The 24,090-nt window shown below is 41.7% G+C and overlaps 1 protein-coding gene across 1 annotated transcript in view; it reads left to right on the plus strand.

The window, feature by feature from the left end:
• The window catches only part of atf7ip (activating transcription factor 7 interacting protein), a 40,150-nt gene extending 19,203 nt beyond the window's left edge, over nucleotides 1-20,947 (plus strand). Inside the window, exons 3-15 of the mRNA XM_080757240.1 lie at nucleotides 2,963-3,018; nucleotides 3,836-4,382; nucleotides 4,523-5,102; nucleotides 6,088-6,260; nucleotides 9,802-9,939; nucleotides 10,131-10,202; nucleotides 10,763-10,887; nucleotides 16,145-16,200; nucleotides 16,388-17,035; nucleotides 17,675-17,776; nucleotides 17,904-17,984; nucleotides 19,142-19,224; nucleotides 20,312-20,947. Coding sequence (XP_080613366.1) covers nucleotides 3,843-4,382; nucleotides 4,523-5,102; nucleotides 6,088-6,260; nucleotides 9,802-9,939; nucleotides 10,131-10,202; nucleotides 10,763-10,887; nucleotides 16,145-16,200; nucleotides 16,388-17,035; nucleotides 17,675-17,776; nucleotides 17,904-17,984; nucleotides 19,142-19,224; nucleotides 20,312-20,776 — 3,063 coding nt within the window. The 5' untranslated portion in view covers nucleotides 2,963-3,018; nucleotides 3,836-3,842 and the 3' untranslated portion in view covers nucleotides 20,777-20,947. The remainder of the gene's footprint in view (nucleotides 1-2,962; nucleotides 3,019-3,835; nucleotides 4,383-4,522; nucleotides 5,103-6,087; nucleotides 6,261-9,801; nucleotides 9,940-10,130; nucleotides 10,203-10,762; nucleotides 10,888-16,144; nucleotides 16,201-16,387; nucleotides 17,036-17,674; nucleotides 17,777-17,903; nucleotides 17,985-19,141; nucleotides 19,225-20,311) is intronic.
• The last annotated feature ends 3,143 nt before the right edge of the window (nucleotides 20,948-24,090 follow it).

Genomic DNA, 24,090 nt, shown 5'->3' on the forward strand with positions numbered 1-24,090 from the left:
ATGCTGAGTGTACTAAGTTGTACGATGATGTGATGTGAAAATATCCAAATTTAACAGACAATGAGAAAATGCCTTTTGATCAACTCTTGTAACTTCTTAAATAGATTAACATTGGGCTACTGTGACTGTCTGCTAAGCACTGCCTCTTGCTCAGATTTCCCCAAAAGCATTGGGAGGGAGTTTTCTACTGGCGGCTGACCTTGCCGGTGTTGGTACGCATGCAGGGCAGGCAGTCTTAACCGTAGAAGGTTAGCTGTTGTGGTTCCTTTGTGCACATATAAAACACTCCAGAGTTTACTCAGCCATGAATTGTACTGTACCTCACCATCTGCAGTAACTTTGTTTGGTGAAAACATATTAGTGATCCTACATCTGTTGACCGTCGTACTGATGTGATGAATTGGCTAATTTGACGAGATTCTTTTATTATTCATGTTTAGATCTCAATTGAGATCCACATGAAAAACTAATGACTAATGACTAATACTGACACTTGAAGCCTCCAGTCCCCCTGCTTTTGGGGATGTTTGGAGCCTCCCGCAGGAAGCCCTGAGAAGGCTATGTAAAAGCTGCATAGACAAGCAGAGAAATCTTGGCATAAGCTACTAAAAGAGAATGATCATCTTCAGAATGAAAGCTTATTTATCCTACGTTCATCGGCTTGTATCCGTAGTCAGCAGCAATTAACCAACACTAAGAAGCAGTGAATTAGCTGTTTACATTATGGGTATGGAAAGGAAATACTTTAGGAAAAGCATTTTGTTTGCTGAGAGAAATGCTATACTGTTGAATAATTACTTTTTTGTTTATGATAATGACTTTGCCTGTAAGTGATATTAAATTAAAATTTGCATATGCATGTCAATTTAATATCAAGAGCAAATAATGAATGAACAGCAGGGTGGTGGTGATGTAACTTGATCCGGTGCAGCCTCTGAAACCCATTCAGCTAGCTACCGTGAATTCAGTCTGGCTGCGCAGAGCAGAGCCACCCGCCATTTTGAGTTTCTGCAGTGAAACCACCAGGCACAGTTGATGAAACCTTAGTGTGGGGGAGGGGAAGGTTGCGCACTGCACTGGGCAGTAACATTGGAATGTCAACTAAGCGTGTAGCATGCTGGGAATTTATTTTACACATGTCCATGTCCTCTTTTACGCTGCATATTTTGAGTTGGGGTTACTTTTGAAACTATGTGTTGAAATGAATTACGACGTCTTATAACGACCGAAAAACTACTGAAAACAAAAACAAAAATGTGGCTATTACAGTGTCACGTGTACCTAGTCAGCTCAGCAGCTTAGTTTGCCTCTCAGCTTTACATGCAGTGTAAAGAATTTACTGAGTGAGGTGTGCTTAGCGGATGTTGTAAAATTCTCGGGTGACTCAGAAGACAGCCTACCTTAGGCATGCTGAAACATAAGTGGTATGTTCAGGAACCAGGAAGCCAGAGGTACTAGGACAACAAGGTTCACATTGTTCTTCTAGACTTGTAGTTGTGGAAAGAAACACTGCACTTTTTTTTTTACATTCTAGAATTGTTGATTACAATCTAGGCATTTTGCAGCAGATTAGCAATGCTTTCACACTTTTTTTTTTTCAATTCTGAGAATGCAGTAGTTTGTTCATCATAATTGAGTAAAACGTACTTGCCAAGTACGGGTTGCATAATAATTTGCTTTGGGTTTGTGGTACACGGTGACAGCCCAACATCAGACTCAGAGGAGAATTATACACTCTGTAGTTTGTTTTCCTGTACAGGTTAAGATAAGAGCGCCAGACAAGTTTAAAAACATGGCTAGTAAATAACACACAGCTGCAGCTAACGGAAATAATAGGCGTGTTAGATGACGTAGGTGTGCCCAGAGCCACGGACGGGTGTGCCAATGTTGTGGAAGCATAGATGGTAGTGATCAGACTTGGGCACACCCACAGTAAATCCTTACACACCCATTATGAATGCATTTAGCTGCAACTGCATCGCTGTGTCCTATAAGGTCAGCCTTATGCAGCTTGCCATGGTTTTTAAGTTTAGTTCTTAACCTGAACCGGAACACAAAATCAGCTCTACAAAAGGCTTGTAGAGCTTGTAGATCTGCTATGTTCAGCAAAGAGATTTGGTGTAGATGAAAAAGAGAGAGCATACAGTGCAACTTGGGTCCAGAGTCTAAATGTTTAGGCAGAACTATGTATAAGAACATGGATACATGTCATTAGATCAATTAAAGCACACAGTAACCACAAGTAATGGCTTTTAGTTTTGTATCTTATAAAATAAAATAGTTCCCACCACAGAGTTTAAACTTAAAACACAGGTATAAAATATAATGGAGATCTGCCAGGGAGAAAAAGGACCTTGGTCAAAGAACCCACAAGTAGGAGCATTATTCTCTGTAGTGAAGGCAGGCAGAATATTCTCTAGGGCTAGGCCCTCTAGCCCTGTGTTTTAATACTGGTGACTAAACGGTTCAAATTGGTGCTCCACCTTGTGGTCATCATTGTCATTGTAAGGTCTGTCATTATAAGGTTGTCATAAGGCCTGTTAATGTCAAAGGCAACAGTATTGTTTATTTCAGAGAAAAGGGCACTTCACGATCAGCTGGTTTTGAGGAAGTCATAGGCATTTTTAAACATAATTAACCACTGTTTGACTTGACTGACTTTGACTGATTATAGTTTTTTTTTTAAATGTCAGTGTTTTTGGAAGGTTAAAACCACGGTTTTGTATGTATTTTTTTTGTACATATTGTATGTACTGTGCGCAACTGCACTACTGTAACTGATTTAACATGGTGTTTGAAAATTGGCTAATTTGCAGATTGTGTTATAATTTCTCAGTAGGCATGCGTCACGTTGACAATCACACCAATCTTCCACATTAGCCTGAGTCTGAAGACCGTACACCTACACTGTGAAACATAATTTAATCAAAACCGTATGTTTTTTTTTCTTTTTCTTTTCTAGGGTGCTGCTGAAGAATTAGGCAGAAAATCACATGATAATCAGTGTGCCAGTTTGAGGTGAGATGTAATTTTTTATTTTATTTTTTATAATACGATATTCAATCGTAGATTAGATTTTCTTTAAAGATGTTCAGACTGAGAAATTGGCAAATATTAGTTCTACCAGACTACAACTGGTAATCACACATAAGGTGTGAAAACTAGACTAGCTTGAAACGAGAATTTGTTCGTACGGGAATGGAAACTGCAGCTTTTGCATGACATATTATATTACTGTTGCTAGTGCTGACTACATTTGGCAAGTCTGATTGGCTGAGGCTGTGACCAATAGGATGATGCGGGGGAGGGGTAGAGAACACTGTGAAAAGCTGGGCTGTTTTGCTAGGGTGCCATTTCTGTTCATAAGATCGGGAGTCAGGACTGGCCCATACTTGAAATCCTGAGGCTAATCAGAAAACTGAGACTAGGGGCCTTGGGTTAGTGCTGTTCAGACTTCAGAGCAACCTCTAGTAACATAAGTGCTCATAGTGTACTCAGGAGTGTGTGCGTGTGTGCGCGCGTATGTAAAAATGCTGGGGAGCTTCAGTGGAGACACAAATTGCTGGGGTTTTCAACAATATCTGAATCAAATTACGACATGAAGTTGTGAAGCAATGATTTGTTATGCAGACCTCAGAGTGGAAAAAGAACCTTCTAGAACAGAACAAAGAAGAGAGTCATGGGGCACCACAGTGACCTCTAGTGTTTCCTCTGAAACTCTGCAGTGTTTTCTATCGTTTTCCGGTAAAGCATTCAACATGGGGAAGTGGAAGTGTATTGTACTCTTGTTCAAATTATCATTATATTAATGTCATCTATTCTTCACCCTCTCCAGGTAAAAAATGGAAGTTGCTATGGCAGAGGAGAAAAAGAAGATTTTCCGTGCCAGGAAAACCATGAAGATTAGCGATCGGCAGCAACTGGAAACTCTTCACAGCACCTTGTTATCAGCAGCTCAACAATCATCGAACCCGTCTCCATCTCCCCCTCCCACGGCACCTCTAGTAAACGGCACGCACAAAGAGGAGGGGCCAAAGGTGGCTGACAAAGAGCAAAATTACTTTTTGGACTCAAACTCGTCCCCCGCAAACTCACCCCCCTCCCCAGCCTCCCGGGGCTCCCCCCCGCCGTCCCTGTCCCTAAATTTATCCCCTTCCCCGACCTCTTCTCAAAGTCCCAAAGCCAGAGAGGACACTCCTCCTGCATCACCATTCCAAACGATCAACTTTGACTTGAAAAACACAGACGAGGGGAAGAAGGCCTCGTTGCCTTCACCATCAAACGGATGTTCAGCATCGCCTTCAACAGAGAGCAAGGAAGGACCAGATGAAGAGGTGGTCAAATTGGAAAAGAATGCAAAATCTACGGAGTCTAACAAAAAGGTTTGTATAATGTAGAAGTTTAAAAAACGACCCTAGATTGAGATTGAATCCTGATTGAATTAGTTTACAACATTGTTGCATTTTTGGATTGATTCGCAGTCCGAGCATCCCTTATCATACTTTTCGGTGTCTTTCCTCAGGAAATTAACACTACAAAAGACGATACAGTTACGGCGAAGGATTCTCCGAAGCCGACAATTAACGATTCAGCTCCATCTGTAAAAGAGGACGACCACAGTGCAGTCACTGATTCCACAGAGCCCATGGAGACAGATGCTGACACTATGGAGGCCAAGACTCCCGAGACCTCCACGTCCACAAAGAAGGACGAAAAAACATCTTCCTCCAAGGCAGGTACCTCCGCCTTGGTACCTGCATCCACCTTGGTACCTGCATCCTCCTCCTCCTTGGTACCTGCACCGTCATCCTCCTCATCCAAGGCAGCTTCAGTTCCTCACCAGGAAAAGGAAACCAAGGAAGCAGCTAAGGAAGTGAAAGAGGAGAAGGTGAAAGAGGAGAAAGTCAAAGAGGAGAAAGTTAAAGAGGATAAAGTCAAACAGGAGAAGTTAGTAAAGGATGAGGTGGCTGCTTGTAGAGAGAAGGCGAAAAAAGGACCAACAAAGGAGGTGAAGATGGATGTGGACCACGTGAAAATGAAAACAGAAGTTGGAGAGACCTCAAAACCATCCCGACCCACATCCACTCCTCCATCTGGCACAGGTATGAGAGCAAAAAGAGAATCAATGCCCAATTGAATGCGGAAAATAGAGGATCTACAAGCTTGAATGTGTCGCAGATCTGCTATTTTCCGTGTATAATTACCTTTAAGCATGATAAATCATGCTTAAAGGTCAAATGGTTCAAAGTTGTCAGATCCTTTTACACATGTTACTTTAGTCCGTTAGTCGTTGCACCAGTATGATGGATGAATCAAACGGTAACATTACATGCACAAAGTAGTCTTGTATAATAGTAGTGCTGTTAACGATATCGTCCCAGGTCTTTGGTATTTGTTTTCTTTTCTTCTTTTTTTGATTCTAAGGATTTGTCTCAGTCTGGACAGTGAATCCCTGTTAATGCCTCAACGTATGATTGTGTTGCTTGCTGAAATCCACCGATCTAAAATCTTTGTGACGCAGCACGTAGTGAGCTTGTAGATGTGCCTTTTTCGCCGTTGTCTGAATATGACAGAATATGACAAATGACAGTGTGGACAGTCAATCTTAAAGAAAGGGAAATAGGATTTGTCTGCAGTCTTAACAAAGCCTCTGGGTCAGCAATTTTAGACCAAACTGCCCTGGGAGAAAAATCTAAATTGTAAATAAACAGACTTACAGATTTGATACTACACCGATCTGAGCACCCGCCCCTGCCCCCCTCCGCCCCTCCCGCCATGGTATTAAACAGCAGAGAAAACTGACGTCACCATATTTCGAGCGACGCCCCTCTGCACCGTAGTTCACTCCCACACCTTGATTATAATTATGAAATGATGTATACATTTTTTTATGTTTTTGTTCTGGTAAGAGTTTGCGGAAAAGGCATTTTTCTACTCAAGATATAAGATATAAAGATATAAATAAAGTTCAGCTCCTGAAGAAGTTGAACTACAGGTTTTGCTACCACTAGCATAATACAACTATCTGCCATTCAGCAAGTGATCTATTCTACACCAAACTCACATACTTTTTCTTTGTTGTTTCAGTGGTCAAAGTTGATAAGAACCCCTCTTCACAACTTAAGCGCGCTCTGTCAGAGGGTGAGAAAGATGGTGTGAAGGTGGAAAGAGAGGGGAAAAGGCCCAAGGTGGAGTTGGAAGCGCAGCTGGAACTAAAGATTACTGCAAAAAAAGCTAACAGTCTTCTTAAACTTGAAAAGGTTTGTAATGCCCTTTTAATATACTATCTTTTATTTCTTCCATTACCTGTATAAGATATTTATTCCCACAGTCATGCACTTTACAGGAGAGCTCAGAAACACTGTCTAAACGGGTACAACCTCATCGTTCATGCACTATCGCCATCTTAAGCCGAAAAGCACTGGCCAAAGAAAGTTCTGTTCTGATAAGCACTGTGGTCCAGATTATATTTGAACAGACTAGCATTGCACACGTGCTAACGTCTATATGCTAAAGTTATACAAGAAGTTGAACACATATCCGACATATACAACGTTTTTGAAGGCCTGCAGACAATCTTCAGACATCTCATGACATCCTTGCTGTTATCTCGCTCAGTGAAATGTGCAATTTCGAACTTCCAATAGTATAAAACGGTAGTGCAACATCAACGGAAGCATTCAAAATACAAAGTAACTAATGTAGTGTAAATGACATCATCATGTGATGAATTTTGGTGGTATTGGACAGTCACGGCGTAGACTGGCATACTCGCCAATACCATTACCAGCATTTTAGGCAGTATAGGTAGCTTTTACAATACTGGTATCGGTATCCCTCACCCTCCTCATAATCGTCTCCATAGACCTGATCCTCATAGTCTTGGACCGATTCTTCGTCCTTGCCAACCTTTATTTTTGAAGGCGTGGTCTTGTCTCTCTTGTGGCTCGTCTCATCTGCTTCTGGGTCTGCCTCCTCCCTGTGCCTTCTCTCCCTGTGCTTGGATCGGTCTCTTCTGTCTCTTTCACCACGGTGATGACCAACATTGACCATCACTGTCATCTCTCTTAGTGTCTCCGTTCTCTTAGCGAATATTTTGGCAATCTTCTTTGTATACCTCCTTGTGTTCCGAATGCCTTCTGTCTGCATGCCTCTCTCTACTCTGTCATGCGACTCGTGCTTTTGTCGCTCGCCTTCTTCGTTCGGTTTGTCGCTGTAAAAAATCTACATCCATAAACATGTCATAATAATCCAACAAGAAATAGTTCAGTTATAAATCAAGTGAATTAACTAACTTTGTTTGTCACCTTCCCACGTTTAAAAAAACACACGTACAATTTTAAATATACCAAAGAACAAATTAACTTGATAATATAATTGATGAATTTACTATGCTTGAAATGTTAATTAGCCTACACTTTCTGTGCCCAGTTGCACCAACATGCTTACCTAGAATCACCAGTAAGTCATGCGTAATTGAAAGGAATAAATCACCAGTAAGTGATGCGTAATTACAAGTAATAAGGTGCTCAGATGGGCAAAAACCAGCCGAAACGGTAAGTACCAGTCCAATTCATTCATTTTGTGGGGGTCTGCGTCATTTTTCAAAATGTTTCCATTCCTGTCCGTCTACATGAAAGTGGCAGCGTTTTCAAAACAAAACAGGGCCAGCAGCCTTTTCAAATGTCTCTATTTTAGGGAGTAAAATGGCAGTGTGGATTATCAGTGTTGGAAAGTAACTAAAGTAAGTTATTAGTTAAAGTAATATTACTTTTCCCCCACTAACTAGTAATAGGACTAATTACTATCACAGTTTGAGTAATAATATTAGTATATTAATAATATTAATATTGGCCTGAATATATGGAAATATCCTAAAAATTGGGGTCATATTATAATCGGGCCTAGACTATTTGACATTCAATGTTCTTTTTCCACAAAGTCAGAGTCTTGGAAAAATGGGGGTTGTCTTATAATCAGTTGTCTTATGTTCGGGACAATACGGTACTATTTTCTAAAAGTAACTAAGAACTATTTCCACACGCCTTGGTGGTACTGTGGGTTTGATATTGGGTTTATTTATAATGGTAGACTGGGTTGGAATCGAGTTGCTTTGCAGGCTGCTGATCCGGTCTACATCTAGACTCTAGAGCGGATACGGAAAAGATGTGCACTTGTCTGTACGTGTGAATTACCGAATGCGGAAGGGTGGGCCTTAAACCGTCCGGAACAAACTGGGTAGTCAAGTGTGAGACTTTTGGGGAGTCACAGCCAATCTATTCGAATTCTAATAGAACTGGTTACGGCCTAACGCAGCGGCAGAAAGTGTCTATAGGGCGTGACTTCCATTGTTTCCCTGTGTCTTTTTTTTTGTTGCCAAATGGGTTTCATGCCTGAGGAATGTAAACGGCATCAATATAACTTCCTTGGGTGGTTCTTCCGGTACTTCCTGTTAGATACTGGGTGAGTAGAAGATCTCGCCCAGTGTGATTGTGTGGTCATGAGATTAGATGCGGTACAGGTACACAGTACAGGTAAAACAATGAAAAAGCTGAGTGAATGTTACTTAAACACGATTATGCAGTGTTTGTTTCCTCTGTTTATTTAGCTTTTTCTTTGGAATGGGAACTCTGATCCAAACCCAAAGGTGTCTCCAACTTGGAATACTTAAAGTTTAATTCAGCCTCTACCAGCCCTTCCAACTTTAGAAGATATGTAAACACCAATTAACAGCACTAATATTTGCAGACATAGTAAAAAAGTCACTTTACCTGAAATGGATTTGTGAAATATGGCCAGATTCTGAGCCGGTCCGAGATCTGATTATTTACAAGATTTTAAAGACCTGATGGGGAATCCATGATTGTACACTGGTGTTTTACATTCAAATCAGCCTGGCGTGCCTTGCAGTATGGTACGCTATGCATGCATTGCGTAGCTAAACCTTTTTTCTTTCGCTGCAGTAATCTGATCCTGTATTCTTGTCTATGAACTGGACCATGCCTCCCGGAAGTAGACCTCAAAAAGAGTGATTATGATTAGTAGTCCTTTTACTGCCGCCAGATGCAGCGGGGAATTTTATTTTGAAGACTCAAAAGTTCACCCCAAAATTAACCGGAAGCAAAATGGCTAATGTGGCTACCCTCTTCTTATAAGTCACTGGAAGCAAAATCGTCTAAAGCTAATGTGGCTACTGTCTTCTTATAAGTAATCTGACGCGCTGATATTCTAACCACAAGGTAGCGTCGATTCAGTAAGGAGCCACTAACACTTTGTTGTTCAAACACCTCAATCTGAGCCTCAATTCTGAGAAAAGATTGTTCGTGGTTACAATGGCGGTGGACGAGGGGGAATCAGCGGAGCCAAGCGTTACCTAGCGACGGGGACACTATTGGACGGTGGATATCAGCGGGACCATTCTGAATCAATAAAGACCTAAAAAGACGTTAAAGACATCAAACGGCAGTGAGTGCCATTGGGGAAAAGAGACGTCAACGACCGTCAAAGAGTTAATGAGTGAGATGTTCTCACCCCCAGTGAGGAGTGGCTTAAGAGAGGTGCTCAACGCATGCCGATAGTTGGAGATTACTAATATACATTGGGAAGCAATCCAGAGGAACACACATTACATCATGGTTTTCCGGTCAAAGGGCGCCAATTACAAATATGAGTACTACACTACAGAACCCACTGCAGTACCCACTACAGAAAGTACAAACTTTGAATGACTATAATGACGTGTTCAGGTGAAGTTCCGAAATGGCGTTTTGACATTGCATGTTTTTTTTCCTTCTGTTTCAGATTGTGCAGCAGGTTGTGGCAGAGCAGTTGAAGGCGTTCGAGAGTACGGTTATTGATAAAGGTTTACAAGAGCTGAAAGACAGAGTGGAAAAGATAGACTGTGCCACCAAACACCAGACCAGTATCAATACACTACAAGTAAGCGGATTATCTTTATTGAAAATGAATCTCCCCATACATTTTAATTGGATTAAAAGTTATGGATGGATACATACATGCAATAAGACGTCTTAATTTATATATATATGGTAATGTAAGAACAGTAGAAATGTATTCTATGTATTAGTTAGTAAGCCCTAAATACTAAGTCTGTCTGCACTCTTTTTCAGGCTAAAATAACTCGAATAGCGAAGAAGTTTGGAGAGGCCAATCAAGCATCGGAAAACAAAAGAAAACAGGAGGTAATTTATTTTCTTCAACACTTTCAGGGGGCATGAAACCTTAGGCTGATTTTAAGATTTAGGTGTGCCAATCTGGAAATGTTGACAATTAGAGATGCACAATATGGAAATTCTGATATTAACGGTCACATTAACGGTGAAATATCGGTCAATATCGATTGGCCGATACCGATATCATGCATCAATATTGACAATAGTTGGACATTGGCCACCATGGCTCAGGGAATACCCAAATAAATATATTAACAGAGTTGCCTTATCGCCTTCTAGTGCTGCACTCAAATGTGAATCTCGATTTTCCTCCACAAGAATTGAGATCACGATTTTCATTTGTTCCATGAAAATATTTATTACAAAAACATTAGAGTAACTAAAATGGATTGGACAGTCAACTAGTGCTTCACGATTATTCATAAAATGAGATGCATAGGTGTCTTGACTCATAGTAGTTTTTCACCTGTACAGGAAAACAAAATCAGCTTGGGGTTTCATTCGGTTTCAAGACTTTTTGTTCTGGTATTGAAATCATGTCTGAAAAACACATTTGATCATTTTCACAGATACTTACAGCTGCTTCCGCCAAGAGTGCAGCTGCTGCAACAGCTTCCATAGCAATGGCTGCAGCAGCAACAGCTGCAGCAGCAACATCTGGTCCAATAACCCAAATAAACCCGGTGACCCATCGGTAAGTGTTCATCTTTTTATTGATTCATAATGTAAAACACTCTCAATGCCTGACTTATAGCAGACAAGTATTCTGCCCTACAATGCCAAAGTGCAGTAACTATGTTTTTGAACATGCCAATTTATTTGTCTATCCTAAAGGTCAAATTAGCCTTTGTGATTTTGGGGGATAAACAATTACCTCAAGAACAGATTTACAATTTCTGTAATATCACTTATTTGCCGATATCTCATTTGGCTGACCAGTTGAAACACTTTTAAACCCAATAACAGCCCCACAAAAAAGTGTGTGTAGTTACTGCACTTTGTCTTTTTAGGGCAGTAATGATGTTTTACATAACGGTATATTACAAATTCCACTTGGTGAATCAGTTGGGTGATCTTTCATCTAGTCATCACGGAAATTAAAATTCTGTGCGATCATAAAATGCATCATATTTTGCGTATGTTTGTGAATTTCCCAATGGGCCTTTGTATGAACGTGACAATACCAGACTGAAGCCAGTAATATGCATGTAGGGCTATTATCATTTTCGTAATTCGGCAACATTAGTGAAAAACAAAAAACAGCGTCCATATAATTATACAGAATTGTGCAGAATTTTGGAGGGTTGAGTTTTTGACCATATTATGACTGCCAGTTTTATTTTTTTACCATATTATGACTGCCAGTTTTATTCTGGCTGCGTTAGGCCACTGCCAGCCTCGTATTTGATAACCTTTTAAGTAGTCACAGAATATTCATCTTCACTAGGATCACATCCCGATCGTTGATAATCTGAGATTCTGAGATTCTGAGATTTGCTGCGTGTTCGCGCGAAACAAAACAAAAACGTGTGTAAAACCATCTGTTCAATAGTTAGTCTATTGAATGTTGGTCCGGTTGCCGCTGGAGTGGAACGATACAGGAAGGGACACTTGAGCGTTCTAGAAAATTCTCCAACATGGGAGTGGATGGCAGGCGAGTTTTGCGACCACGTGATTTCCTTGTTCCTTGTCTCAGGGACTAAAACGGTGAATCATAGGTTAGCCAAGAACGCCATCTAGTGTAAAAACACAAACAACTTGTCCAAACCCGTCCTTGGCAATGTGGGCCTTTGGGAGAAAGAAAGTCGTCCAAACTCGTCCTTGGTAGTGAATAATTAGTTAAGACGGAGTGAAAGTGTACCACATCAGCAGCATGTACATCCATAAAAACGTGGGTATGGGATACAGAAAAATGGCCAGCAGCAGAGGAACCAACACCAACACAGTCTAAGAAATACAACATGGTTACGGTCAGACCAAAACAGTATCCACATGAGTATGAAGTTTTGTCAACTTGTTGACTGGACACGCGCACACAAAATGTAACGTCCATGCCAAATCCCAAATGTATATCTCAAAAACAAGGGAGAAGTCACATTAGTGAGTTTGAGAAAATGGATTTCATAGTGCCCTACACATGGAGAGCCGTTCACAGCAACAATATTTGAGATTGTCCCGGATGACTCTCTATGATCACTGATTGAAGACAGAATAAAGACCACAATCCTTTACATCTCCTAAAAACGATGAACCAAGATTCTGTGACTTTTCTTTTGCGTTGTCAAGAATCAAGATCAACTTGACCTTAAAAATATTTCACTAGTAAACCTCATTTGGAATAAACATGCAGCTTTTTTTAACCTGCGACGTAGCCCTGCATGGTTACAGCTGCTGAGTCTTGTAACGTTCTACAATGTGAAGCTTGATGAGCGTTACCCCAGGCCACTGCACAGAGTGTAGTTAAAACTGCAACTCTCCTCCCAACAGCGTGCTCCGTCGGCAGACGCAGGAGCCGCAGCCTGAAGTGCCCTCTGTCACTAAGACACCCGCTGTGTTAAAAAAGAAGAAGAAACACAGGACGAAGGACGAAAAACAAGAAATTCCGGCAGGAGGGCCGCAGGACGACCCTCATTCTGGCGTGCAGCACATGACCTTGGCACAGCGGTTGACGCAGTACAGCGTGGGCAGGTGCCTGACCAACGTTCCGCTCCGGACAATCAATACCCAGTGGGAGGCGGTGCTGTACCGTAACTGTGGGAGAAACTCGCAGAAGCCCAGGCCCGATCGATACGCTTCGTATATATTCCGCAACTTGGTTCCCTATGACATCTACTCTAGCTGGGTCACGAGGGTGAACTATATTGGCTTATTGGGCAAGGCCGCTCTGCCCAGGAACGTAAGGAAGACACTAAAGATGTATATCGAACGTCGGTTCAGCAGACTGTCCTCTGACAACTGGAGAGATATTCGTGAATCCATCAATGATTTACTACGAACGAAGAGAAAACCACACTTTTTTGGGGTGTGTTAATGGATGAACCGGTCCGCCATGTCTACTTGACCGTCTTTAGTTACAAGAACAAAAGCATACTGTAAAAGTTATTACATTATTGCATTTTCCTTAGACATGTTTTCTGCATATTCATCAAAAATAAAGTTGAGAATGTGGTTGAAAAAAAACTGTCATTGTGTGATATGTAATGTGGATTACACATGGGAAACATACTGATGGTCTTCTGCCCACTGCTTGGAGCTTAACTGCTTGGAGCTTCTGTATGTGGGGCGACACAGCTTTTCCAAACCTTCAAAACCGACCTCTTCAACATTGCTTTCCCTAGCTAACTCTTTTCACTGTTTATAATGCCCTTAGCTTTTAGTATTTATTTATTTTTCCTAATAAAGTTGTTTTTATTTTGTTGCTCCCTTTGTCTTTGGGTAACTAGAAAAACGCTATATAAGTTTGAGATTATTATTATTAACTGAAAACAGATTTGTTAGATTTTCATCCATACAGATACAGCCCTTCTCCACCACCAAAATTGGCCAATTTAGTGATCTATAAGTAATGTGCTGAGCTTTTCTTGTCCCAGAGAGTTCTCTGGCTGCAGCATTTTGAATGAGCTGTAGCCTTGAAGCCTTCATACAGTAGTTTTGGGTACAACAAAGAGCATTACAGTAATCTAATCTGTTATTAATGCATGCATCAGTTTCTTTCAATTTGATTGGGACATAAACTTTTATTTTGGAGATGTTTTTAAAGGACCATGTTAGTAATATCACCCAGGTGACCAGCTCACTGTGTTTCAGAGGCAGTGAAACCAAAGGGGAATGGGTCTCCTAGTACAGAGATCTAAATCTGTATTCTTTGTTCAACTGTAGAATGTTTTGGAAGTCGTTCAGTGTTAATGTTGATAATTATTTAAGATTTTCAATTAGTCTTGAGACAGAAATTATTACTTGGCACTAATAGCGTACACACACACACACACACACACACACACACACACACACACACAGGAAAAATCATGCAAACTAGAGACAACAGCTGCTTTGCTTGGGCTCAAAATCAATTCATCATGGTAATATGCGTATCCACAATAAGAACAAGTCTCCAATAATCATGGACCAAAACCAGCTATAGGAACTAGGCAGTTTTACATACTGTACCTAGGAAGCATAATTACTGTGGATGGACGAAAGGGATGCGGATGGCTGTGCCAGAATAGGAAAAACAGGGACATTTTCCAACTGCTGCTTCCGACGCCTCCTAGGAATCTAACGGCCATATAACACCATCTCCAATGCCAACCCGTGGGACCTCACCAGACAAGATGCCACAGAAACACAAATCGGGAGGAGGGAATGGAACTGTCTTACTAGTTCACACACCTGAAAGACATAATATTGATCAATCACAAAACATGCTCTGACATGGAACCTGCGAGGCAGGAGGAAGGCCCACCTGGAGAATTACCACAGAGTGGGAGATAAAGGCACAAGGCACGTCATCGAGGGCAGAGGGCACACGACTGAAGAGGATGGAGGAGTTTCATTAATGGCCTATGTTTGTCATTTAGTCAATATTAATCAATAGAAAGTATCATAAAGCTCAAATAATAGACAGGTCTCAATTAGGGACCAGGGGGGTGATTTGTGTACAAAGAGAGACATGGGTTTTTAACCCAACAAAAGTGGGTTAAAAACATTGAAGTTACAATAAGGGCTGTGGTGGACAATTTACTGTACCACAATTTTCATAGCAGTGATAGAGTTTCTGTTTTCAATATGAACAGCATTCTGGGCTCACGTTTCCAAAGCATCACCATCAAAGTTTAAAATGTGGCTGTAGTGGTTAAAGCGGACTAGCTGAATCCAACAGCTGAACATAGCACTGACAAATCGTAAATTAAGTGTGTCATCCACCATGGTTGCATTTTGTTAAGTTCACCTGCTGCCAAGCTTCCACTTCCAACTATAAACTCCAGTGCAAACCGCTCTCTAATCCCACACAAATCAAATCAATATTTTACAAGATTGTTGCACATGCTGCAAAGAACAACCAAAGAAAAATGTGTTTGTCGCTTTCTCTGGCTTCGTGAACAAGGTCTCTTTTCTTATTATCTGTAAAGCCTTCAAGGCAGCCATCAAAACCTTGTAGCTTCTAAGCTAACACGTACTTGGCAGATTTGGTCTGTCTGCGGAAATCTACATACAGGCAGTTTTAAATGTGTGTTGCTTGTGAACAAGCAACACATGATATAGAAGTTCATTTTTAATTCCAAATACCCATTCTAGTCTTTTCTTTTTCATCTGTGATAATGTACAGTAAATTACTTGCAGGGTGCCCAGCATTGAAGAAGCTTTTCACTGCTGATTCTCGGGATTGGTTGGGAACTTGGGATGCACTAATTTATTCTTGCAGTACTAATAATTGAGCTGAACATAATAATAATAATAAACTTTATTTGTATAGCACTTTTCATACATAAATGCAGCTCAAAGTGCTTCACAGGGCAAAAATAGAATACAATAAAACACAAGTAGTTAAAATGATAAAACAATGGCAAAGAACAAAATTGAATATAAGAACATAAAATAACGGCCCATAGAAGCAAAAAGCAGTGGGAGGAATTTCAGTCCGAATTCTGGAGTAGTAGAGTTTAGGTCAGCAGTGTAGTGTATTTGTGGTACTGGTACCTCTCTTGATTGGTTTATTTGTGAATATGCAAAGCTTTGATCAGACTAGAGACTTGCATGAAGACTCTATCCAATGATTCCTAAGTGAGCTTTCAACTTTTTTTGTAATCTCCTATGCCAATTTACAGAAAGGTCAACACATGTAATAAAACGACATCTGCACCTTGAATGTCACTGGATTAACACATTGTCCCCTTAAGTGTCCTTCTGATAACAGCCTGAATAAATACATTTATTTCTAAATTTCCAAACAGGCTGATCCGGACTACTACGCAGACTCCAACAACCATTTCAACAACCAATGCAATTTGTGAGTAACAAGATGTACATTTACGGTCTTCATTATGACTTGACTTTGACCTTTTGTAAGGATTAAATGAGCTACCTTTGAATATTTATTGATAATTATAACTCCAAACAGTATAGTTCATATTTATGTGTATCATACTTTCAAATTCTTCATTGCATTTGAGTGATCATTTCCCCTCCATTTCCAGCCTCTCCACGTCCCCCAACTTCCGTCTCCATGGCTACTTCTGGGGCCGCAACCCTGGTACAACAGAACCAGATTCTCCAGCTGATCACCTCCAGTGCCAATGCAACCGCTAACCTGGCCGCCGGCATCAACACCCAGGCACAAATGGGCATCCCATTGATCTTGAAAACGGCCAATGGTCAGCCCATGATGCACGGGGGCCAGCCCCTGCTCATCCAGCTGCCCATGTCTATGGCTAACTGCCAGCCAGGCACAGTGGTCAACATTCCCGCCTCCTGTTTGCCCACCGTCAACTCTCTCAACAAGTCCAAAACGTCCACAACCACCACTTTCATAATCAAGCCGGCTCAAGCGATCACGACCTCAGCAACCTCGGTCACCTCGGTCCCTGCTCTCCAAGCCGCCGCGAACCAGATGACCCAGATGGCCCAGATGTCTATTGCCCGGGCCGTGTACCAGGGGGGCGCCGGAGGGATCAGTACTACGCCCAGCTCTGGAGTGTCTGTGACCATGGCCAGGGCACCAACTCAGCCAATTGCTGTGGCAGGGGCTATGTCTTCATCCTCTTCGCCTGCATCCTCTGGGCCAGCAGCGACAGGTTTCACTGCTCCAGGACCGCCACAGGGAACATCCATGATGTCAAAGACAGGTGTGTGTGTGTGTGTGTGTGTGTGTGTGTGTGTGTGTGTGTGGGGGGGGGGGGGGGGGGAGCCTAGCTGTCTATAAGAGTGTTTGTTTGTTTGGAGCTAATCTTGCAAACCATGTACACACTGCTAGTAGGTTGCTTGCACTGCTTTGGGCAAAATCCACTAAAGAATTGACCAAATGCCCTCGAGAATCATTTAACCCATTTAGACAGAGGGCGATTTCTAAAAACGTCTTCTAAATCCTGTAAGTTTTCTGAAAGACTTCAGATTTGATCTCTTCACACGCGGTGTCAGCAAAGGGTAGATAAAAGCCTTGCCAAGTCATTTTGGCCAAATATGGTAAATTTCACTTCCGTTTCACCCGCTCGCGGATCGCCATTATAAGAAACGGCTTAAGTTAGCATTCGCTCACGCCATTTATCTTTCGCCAGAAACTTTAATATGTCGTAATCACAAATCAGAGCCGAACCTCGGATGGATGATGATCACAGCGAACAGCACCGTATTATTCAGAGAAAAGAGCCAAAGGAGATATATAATGGATGTTTTGAATTGTAATCCTATATTGTGTTGAATATCGTCATTGCCTTGACCAAGGAATGAAGAGTAATGGTTTCCTATGTTTGACTTCCACATTTCAGACAACCAAGCTACAAGCTCCACTCCAGGAAAACCTGCTGTGGTGGCGGGACGCCCCAAAGGCTCCGTCATAGACCTCACCGAGGACGATGACGACGTGCAGGGTAAGGTTGAGGAGCAACTGTGTCTTCTCCTGTCCTCCTAACACGAATCTTCATCTCGTGATACCTTTTGCATTGTGATAATAGATCAGAAATACAATATTCATTCTGATTCCTCTGTCTCCTACAGTAACGGGGGTAGTAAAGAATGCCACTTCTGCACCTGGCTCGGTTACACAGCGGCCTCACCCAGTCATCAGTGTTCCCAACAGTAAGTCCCTTCATATTATGATTATAGGTCTTTGGGTGAGTGGGTTTGGGAGTGTTATGCAGGCAGACATCATTGACCATTTCAGCACCATGGACAGAGAGTGCTGGACTACTTGCTGATCACATCAGTATGCTGATTTGATTAGATGACCTACATTGAAAACAATGTGTGTTGTCGTCTTTTATTTCCAGGCCTGCAACGATTATTTGACAAAGGTCACAATGAGTGGTTTTCTTGCCACTGCGTAGAATCTCAACCTTTTTGGCCATCGCTCGCCAATCTAACAACATACACGCACTGAACAAATACGCCATGAACAAACTTGCATACGCGCACACTGAGACGGCTATACTAATTATAATAGCTATATTAGTTAATCATTATGGCATTAATTATAAGTACAGTTTTGATAAGTGTAGTAATATTACACTCGAGTCGAACCGTGTGTCCGAGAGGAAAACCTATGCACCTCTTCACACAGTCCCAGTAACCAATGGCATTGGCCAACGATGTTGGCCCTGCAATTTCGCCTCTTATGTTGAAAAACCTGACGTTAAGCTTTCGTGCGTCAGAATCTCCGGACATATTGTGGCTGATCAATTCATCTTTCCCACCACTTTGTAAAAAGCTGTGCATGCTCACTTGCGGGTCGAAGTCAACCATTCTTGTGGGGTGTTAAATGTGTGATATGTTTTAAATATCTTAGTAGCCTATCTTACTAACATGCAAGATGCATCCGCATTCCATCCACTGTTATTGAGAGCCACCGTTTCATATATTGCAAGTTAAGTTTATGTGGTTCCCCGTGCTGCAGGGAGTGCAAAGCCAGCGTGAGCGGTCTGTCTCATTGTGGCCAGTGTGCCAGTGCTCTCTCTTCCTATGAAAATGTTCATGTCTACCAACTAATTCAATATTCTTTATTGTGATTTGTGACTGATTTAACTGAAACTATTAACTAAGGAAACAGATTTATATATATATATTATTTAAATGATTTAACGCCCAGCTTGAGTACCACTGAACGGGACACATGTGTCCTCTCCTTTAATACTTCTTGGTTAAGGATGCAAGCTTTGCATTGGATCCTACAGGAGCCCAACCCTAATGTAGGGCAACTAGCTTATTTGAACCCCCCTTGAATTTGTTCTCTTTCCTAGGTGCTGGAACCAAGTCGTCACCTCAAAGCAGTCAGAACTCTGGAGGCAATCCTCAGACCACAGTACACCATCGTGCCCCAGTGGTGAGATTATAGAATTACAATTTACATGTTGCATTACACACCACACACTAGGCCACATTTACATTTACATACTCTGTGTGAAATTGATGTCTGACTCAATAAGATGGCAGCTAATTACACAATCAATGAATAGCACAATATTTGTATGTGAAGCTAAACTTTAAATATTCTGTAATAATAATATAATATATAATAATATTCTGAATGGTGTAATCTGTGCAACGTCATGGATCCTTCAACCATTGCAAGAATGAAAAAAGACAAATTCAGTCATGTTGAAATTGTAATAGTGATGATTAATCAAGTAACGTGAGATCATTAATAGAGGGGGAAACAAACTGTATGTGAGTGCAATATATGGCTCCCATAACGTTGGGGAGATGAGCTTTGGCAAATAAAAAGTGTTCCAAAAGAATCTCAGAGCGACTTTCCAGCTGTGCCTTGGTGAAATTATTGTAGTAGATCCAGTGGAATACATAATCACTCAGACTTGTCTCGTCTCCAGACGTTATTTGCGCGATCCTACGTCGGATACATATGCATAAAGGAGAGGGGAGCACTTGCAATAGACCATATTCACATGGCGGCCATGTTGGCATTGAAAAATCAGACCTGTCCGAAGTGAGTGGTACTGTACTGTACTGTACTGTACTGTACTGTACTGTACTGTACTGTACTGTACTGTACTGTACTGTACAAGCCCTCCTCCCTACCTGTGTGTGTCTGTGTGTTAGGCTGTGCAACAGTGACACTTGGGGTGGTGAACAAACCCTATTACTCTATTTTCTCGCTTGGACAGACAGACCCTGCAGGGACAAACCCAGGGACAAACGGCTGTCTATAGGAGTGGTTTTACCACAAAACAAAAGCAGGGTGGCAAGTTGCATTCATGTAACGTTTTGCTATGCGTTGAGAGTGAAAAGTATAGAGAGAAAAAAGATGATGAAAAATATTTGGTTCTACGAAAGCTCAACATCACTTTATATTAAATATTAGTACTCACAGAATAAAGTTCATGTGATAACCTGTACACTGTACACTCAGGCAGTAGTAGTTTTAATTTATTTTCATGTTTGTTCTCTTTTAGGAATCTCCAGCGAAATCCCGTGTTGTAACCACCTCTATACCAACCAGAGCCACCGCAGCGTTTCTGCCACCCCTCCCCGCGGCACCACAACCTGTAGGTCGGCTACCTGCAGAGGCTGCCAACACCTCACCCCCCCAGCAACCCCAGCTGAAGCTGGTGCCAAGTCCCAGTGGTATAGTGCTGTCCTGGTGTGTAGCAGAGACTGACCTATCCTGTTCGACTGTAGATAGCTACCACCTATATGCCTTCCATCAGGATAACTCGAATACCAACAGCGCAACACAGCAGCACTGGAAAAAGATTGGGGAGGTTAAGGCCCTTCCTCTGCCCATGGCCTGTACTCTAACTCAGTTCCAGGCTGGCTCCACCTACCATTTTGCGGTCCGGGCCAAGGACATATATGGTCGATTTGGGTCCTTCTGTGATCCTCAGTGCACCAACGTCATCAGTCCCAACTCTGGCTGAGCTGAGGCGTTTTTCTGTTTTTTTTTGTTTTTTTTTATAACTCAAGACATTTTCTTTTTACTTTAATTTATGTTCATGTTCTTATTGTTACTTATTTCTGATGTTATTATTAGTTCATTTGTAAGTTCTGTCTGGCAACCAGACCTAAAGTTCAATAAACGGTTTTATTAAGATGCTCGTGGTTAATTACATTGCTGTGCATGTTGATACAATTTGTTGCCTAGCTTCTTTTTTTATTTTATTTTTATAACAAAAATGCATATAAATACATGTTTTTACTTATTTGGGGAAATATAATCAATAATACAATTTTAACATACTAAAATAGTAAACAAAACCGCATGGATACTGATGAAGTGCTAGCCTTCATCTAACATATAATTAACAGAATGTCTGAATGAATGAATGAATGTCTGAAACACTGTCGCTGCTTGTCACTGGCTGCACCAATCGCTCTGAATTTTCACACCGGCATTGACCATTATATTCTCAAACCAGACAACTCTTCCACAATCTTCAAATGCTTCAGAGTCGGGAGTCACTACGCTTCCTGAAAGTCTTGAATGGCTGCAGTAATGTTTGTCAGTAGGACATAATTTACGTCACTGCAAAAACAAAGCAGAAGTGGATTACCCAGCGGCTGTTGCGCAAATACCGTTGGAGAGGAGAGCGGAAGAGGAGAATGCTGAGGCCGTTGAGAGCCTATTTCAAATGGATGAGCGTACAAGGGGAAATGAAAATAAAAAAGGGTTAGGGAAATGGAAATGGCACGGCAAGTGATGGAAGTCTAGAAGAAACGCATGTAGTACGAATTAAAATAGTTTCAAAAGTGGATGGGAACTTCAAGGATCAACACAGAGTGGGAAAGTTTGTTGGAAGAACCATGATTGCTAGAATAATAATACTTTATTTGTATAGCACCTTTCATGGCATGAAATGCAGCTCAAAGTGCTTTATAGAGCAATAGAGGAAGAAAAAGCAAAGACAAAACAACATTCAAATAATAGCAGTGAATAAGGCAATACAGTGAGGACATGAATAAAGGGTTTTAAAAGCTCAACTAAAAGCAAGAGTGTAGAAGTAGGTCTTTAGCTGTGCTTTAAAAATGTCTACAGAGGCTGCCTGTCGAAGGTATAGTGGGGGTTTGTTCCACGCCATCGGCCTGTAGAAGTGGTATGGAGCGATGCTTGTTTGTTGCCAGTCCATTTTTTTAGGCACAGCAGGGCAGCAGTGGAGGACCTAAGGGGGAGGCTTGGGACATATCTATTTATCTAGGCAGGCAGTGTTGAACCAATCCTAAAAACAACTGGGAGCCAATGTAGTGAAGCTAAAACTGGAGTAATATATGTGCTCTCATCTTAGTTTTAGTTAATACTCTGGCTGCCGCATTTTGAACTAGTTATAGTCTGTCAGTTGTTGTGTTTGGCAGGCCAGAAAAAAAGTGCACTGCAATAATCAAGCCGAGAGAAAACAAAGGCGTGGATCAGCGTTTTTGCATCGTCCAACGACAAATTTCTAATTCTAATAAGCACTATTTCTATGGTGAAAAAAGGCAATTTTGGTAATGTGTGTATTGTAGGAGAGAACTTTCCCACACCTAGAAATCAGGTGTATGCACAAAAACGCTATGTTGAATATTAATATGTTTGACGTACACCTACCTGGCATCTGTCTATCTAATTTACCTTTGAACCTTTTGCATACAAGTACGTGTGTGGTAGTCGAGGCTAGACATTTGAAAGAAACTATTATACTGTAGGCTATTGTGTATAATATGAATGAATTTGCATTGGGTATTATCTAAGTAGATAGAAATGTGTTTTATTATTTCCTGTCATAATAGAGGAGTCTAAGAGGGCATAAGTGGAGAGGACCTTGATTATGTACCCCTGAGGGAAGGGTTCGCACCTGTTGAAGTCAAGAATGGAGTATTGTACATCACGTGAAAAAGGGGGTCACTTTAGGTGGATTTTGTAATAAAATAGACTACTGTCTATGATATTATTACAGCAGAAATACTTTGCACAGTAGGTGGCGGTATACACTACACTACACCCCACAGGTTACAACCTCTATTAAAAATCAGACGTGTCTGAAGTGAGTGGTGCAACAACGCCCCCTGTTGGTACCCTTGACAGACAGACAGACGGACGAACATACATTACATTGCTGGTTCTATAGTTGCACCACTCAAAAACCAAAGAAGATGGAGAACACAGAAGTGGTCGAGAGAATTCGACCTCCAATATTTTATTTATAACTTTTATGGTAAAAACAAAAGAAGAAGGAGAACACAGAAGTGGTCGAGAGAATTCGACCTCCAATATTTTATTTATAACTTTTATGGTGAAGACAAGTTGAACCGGCAGCATATTCAGCGGCCTGCCCGTTGTGGAGGACTTGGCGTTAACAATAACAATGGAGCCGATCGACTTGGAGCATGCAGGTAAACCACCACATAGCTGCTCTGCTAGCCATGCAGGCGTCATGGCGAAACTTTACCTAGCCCCATATGTGCCCTCTCCCTACGCTCATTCTGTAGCTCCGAGATGAGGTCACAGAATGGGCCCCTCCCACGCGTTTCAGGAACGGCCTTCAACGGCGCAAGCTTCCGCAGGGAACATTTCTTATCCTTACCACACCATTAATCCAAAAAGTGTATGGACAATGCACCTTTACACTAATTCATACATAGGAGCGGCGCAGAAAATCCCGCCGCTCCTATGTATGAAAGCCTTTACGTCCCGTCTTTTGTCAGTCGCTTCCATGTTTATCAAGGAAGTTGAAAAGCTTTAGCGCCTCCCCGGCGCCTCCCCTGGTCGAAATTTCCAACTGACTTCAGTTCACTCGACATGCACGCGCACACGCACACTTCCTTGATAAACATGGAAGCGACTGACAAAAGACGGGACGTAAAGGCTTTCATACATAGGAGCGGCGGGATTTTCTGCGCCGCTCCTATGTATGAATTAGTGTAAAGGTGCATTGTCCATACACGTTTTGGATTAATGGTGTGGTAAGGATAAGAAATGTTCCCTGCGGAAGCTTGCGCCGTTGAAGGCCGTTCCTGAAACGCGTGGGAGGGGCCCATTCTGTGACCTCATCTCGGAGCTACAGAATGAGCGTAGGGAGAGGGCACATATGGGGCTAAACTTTACCCTGCTTTGCGCACCTTGCTACTGTGCTACATTTGGCTGCAACGTTAAAGTCTACAACAGTAACAGTGGTTCCCAAACTTTCACGTCAAGGACCCCCAAATTGACACTAGTTAGCCTGCGGATCCCCCATTTGAAAAGGTGTGCCAGGGACCCCCA

This window comes from Protomyctophum bolini (genome assembly GCF_963924005.1).
Source record: "Protomyctophum bolini genome assembly, chromosome: 3".
Lineage (NCBI taxonomy): Eukaryota > Metazoa > Chordata > Actinopteri > Myctophiformes > Myctophidae > Protomyctophum > Protomyctophum bolini.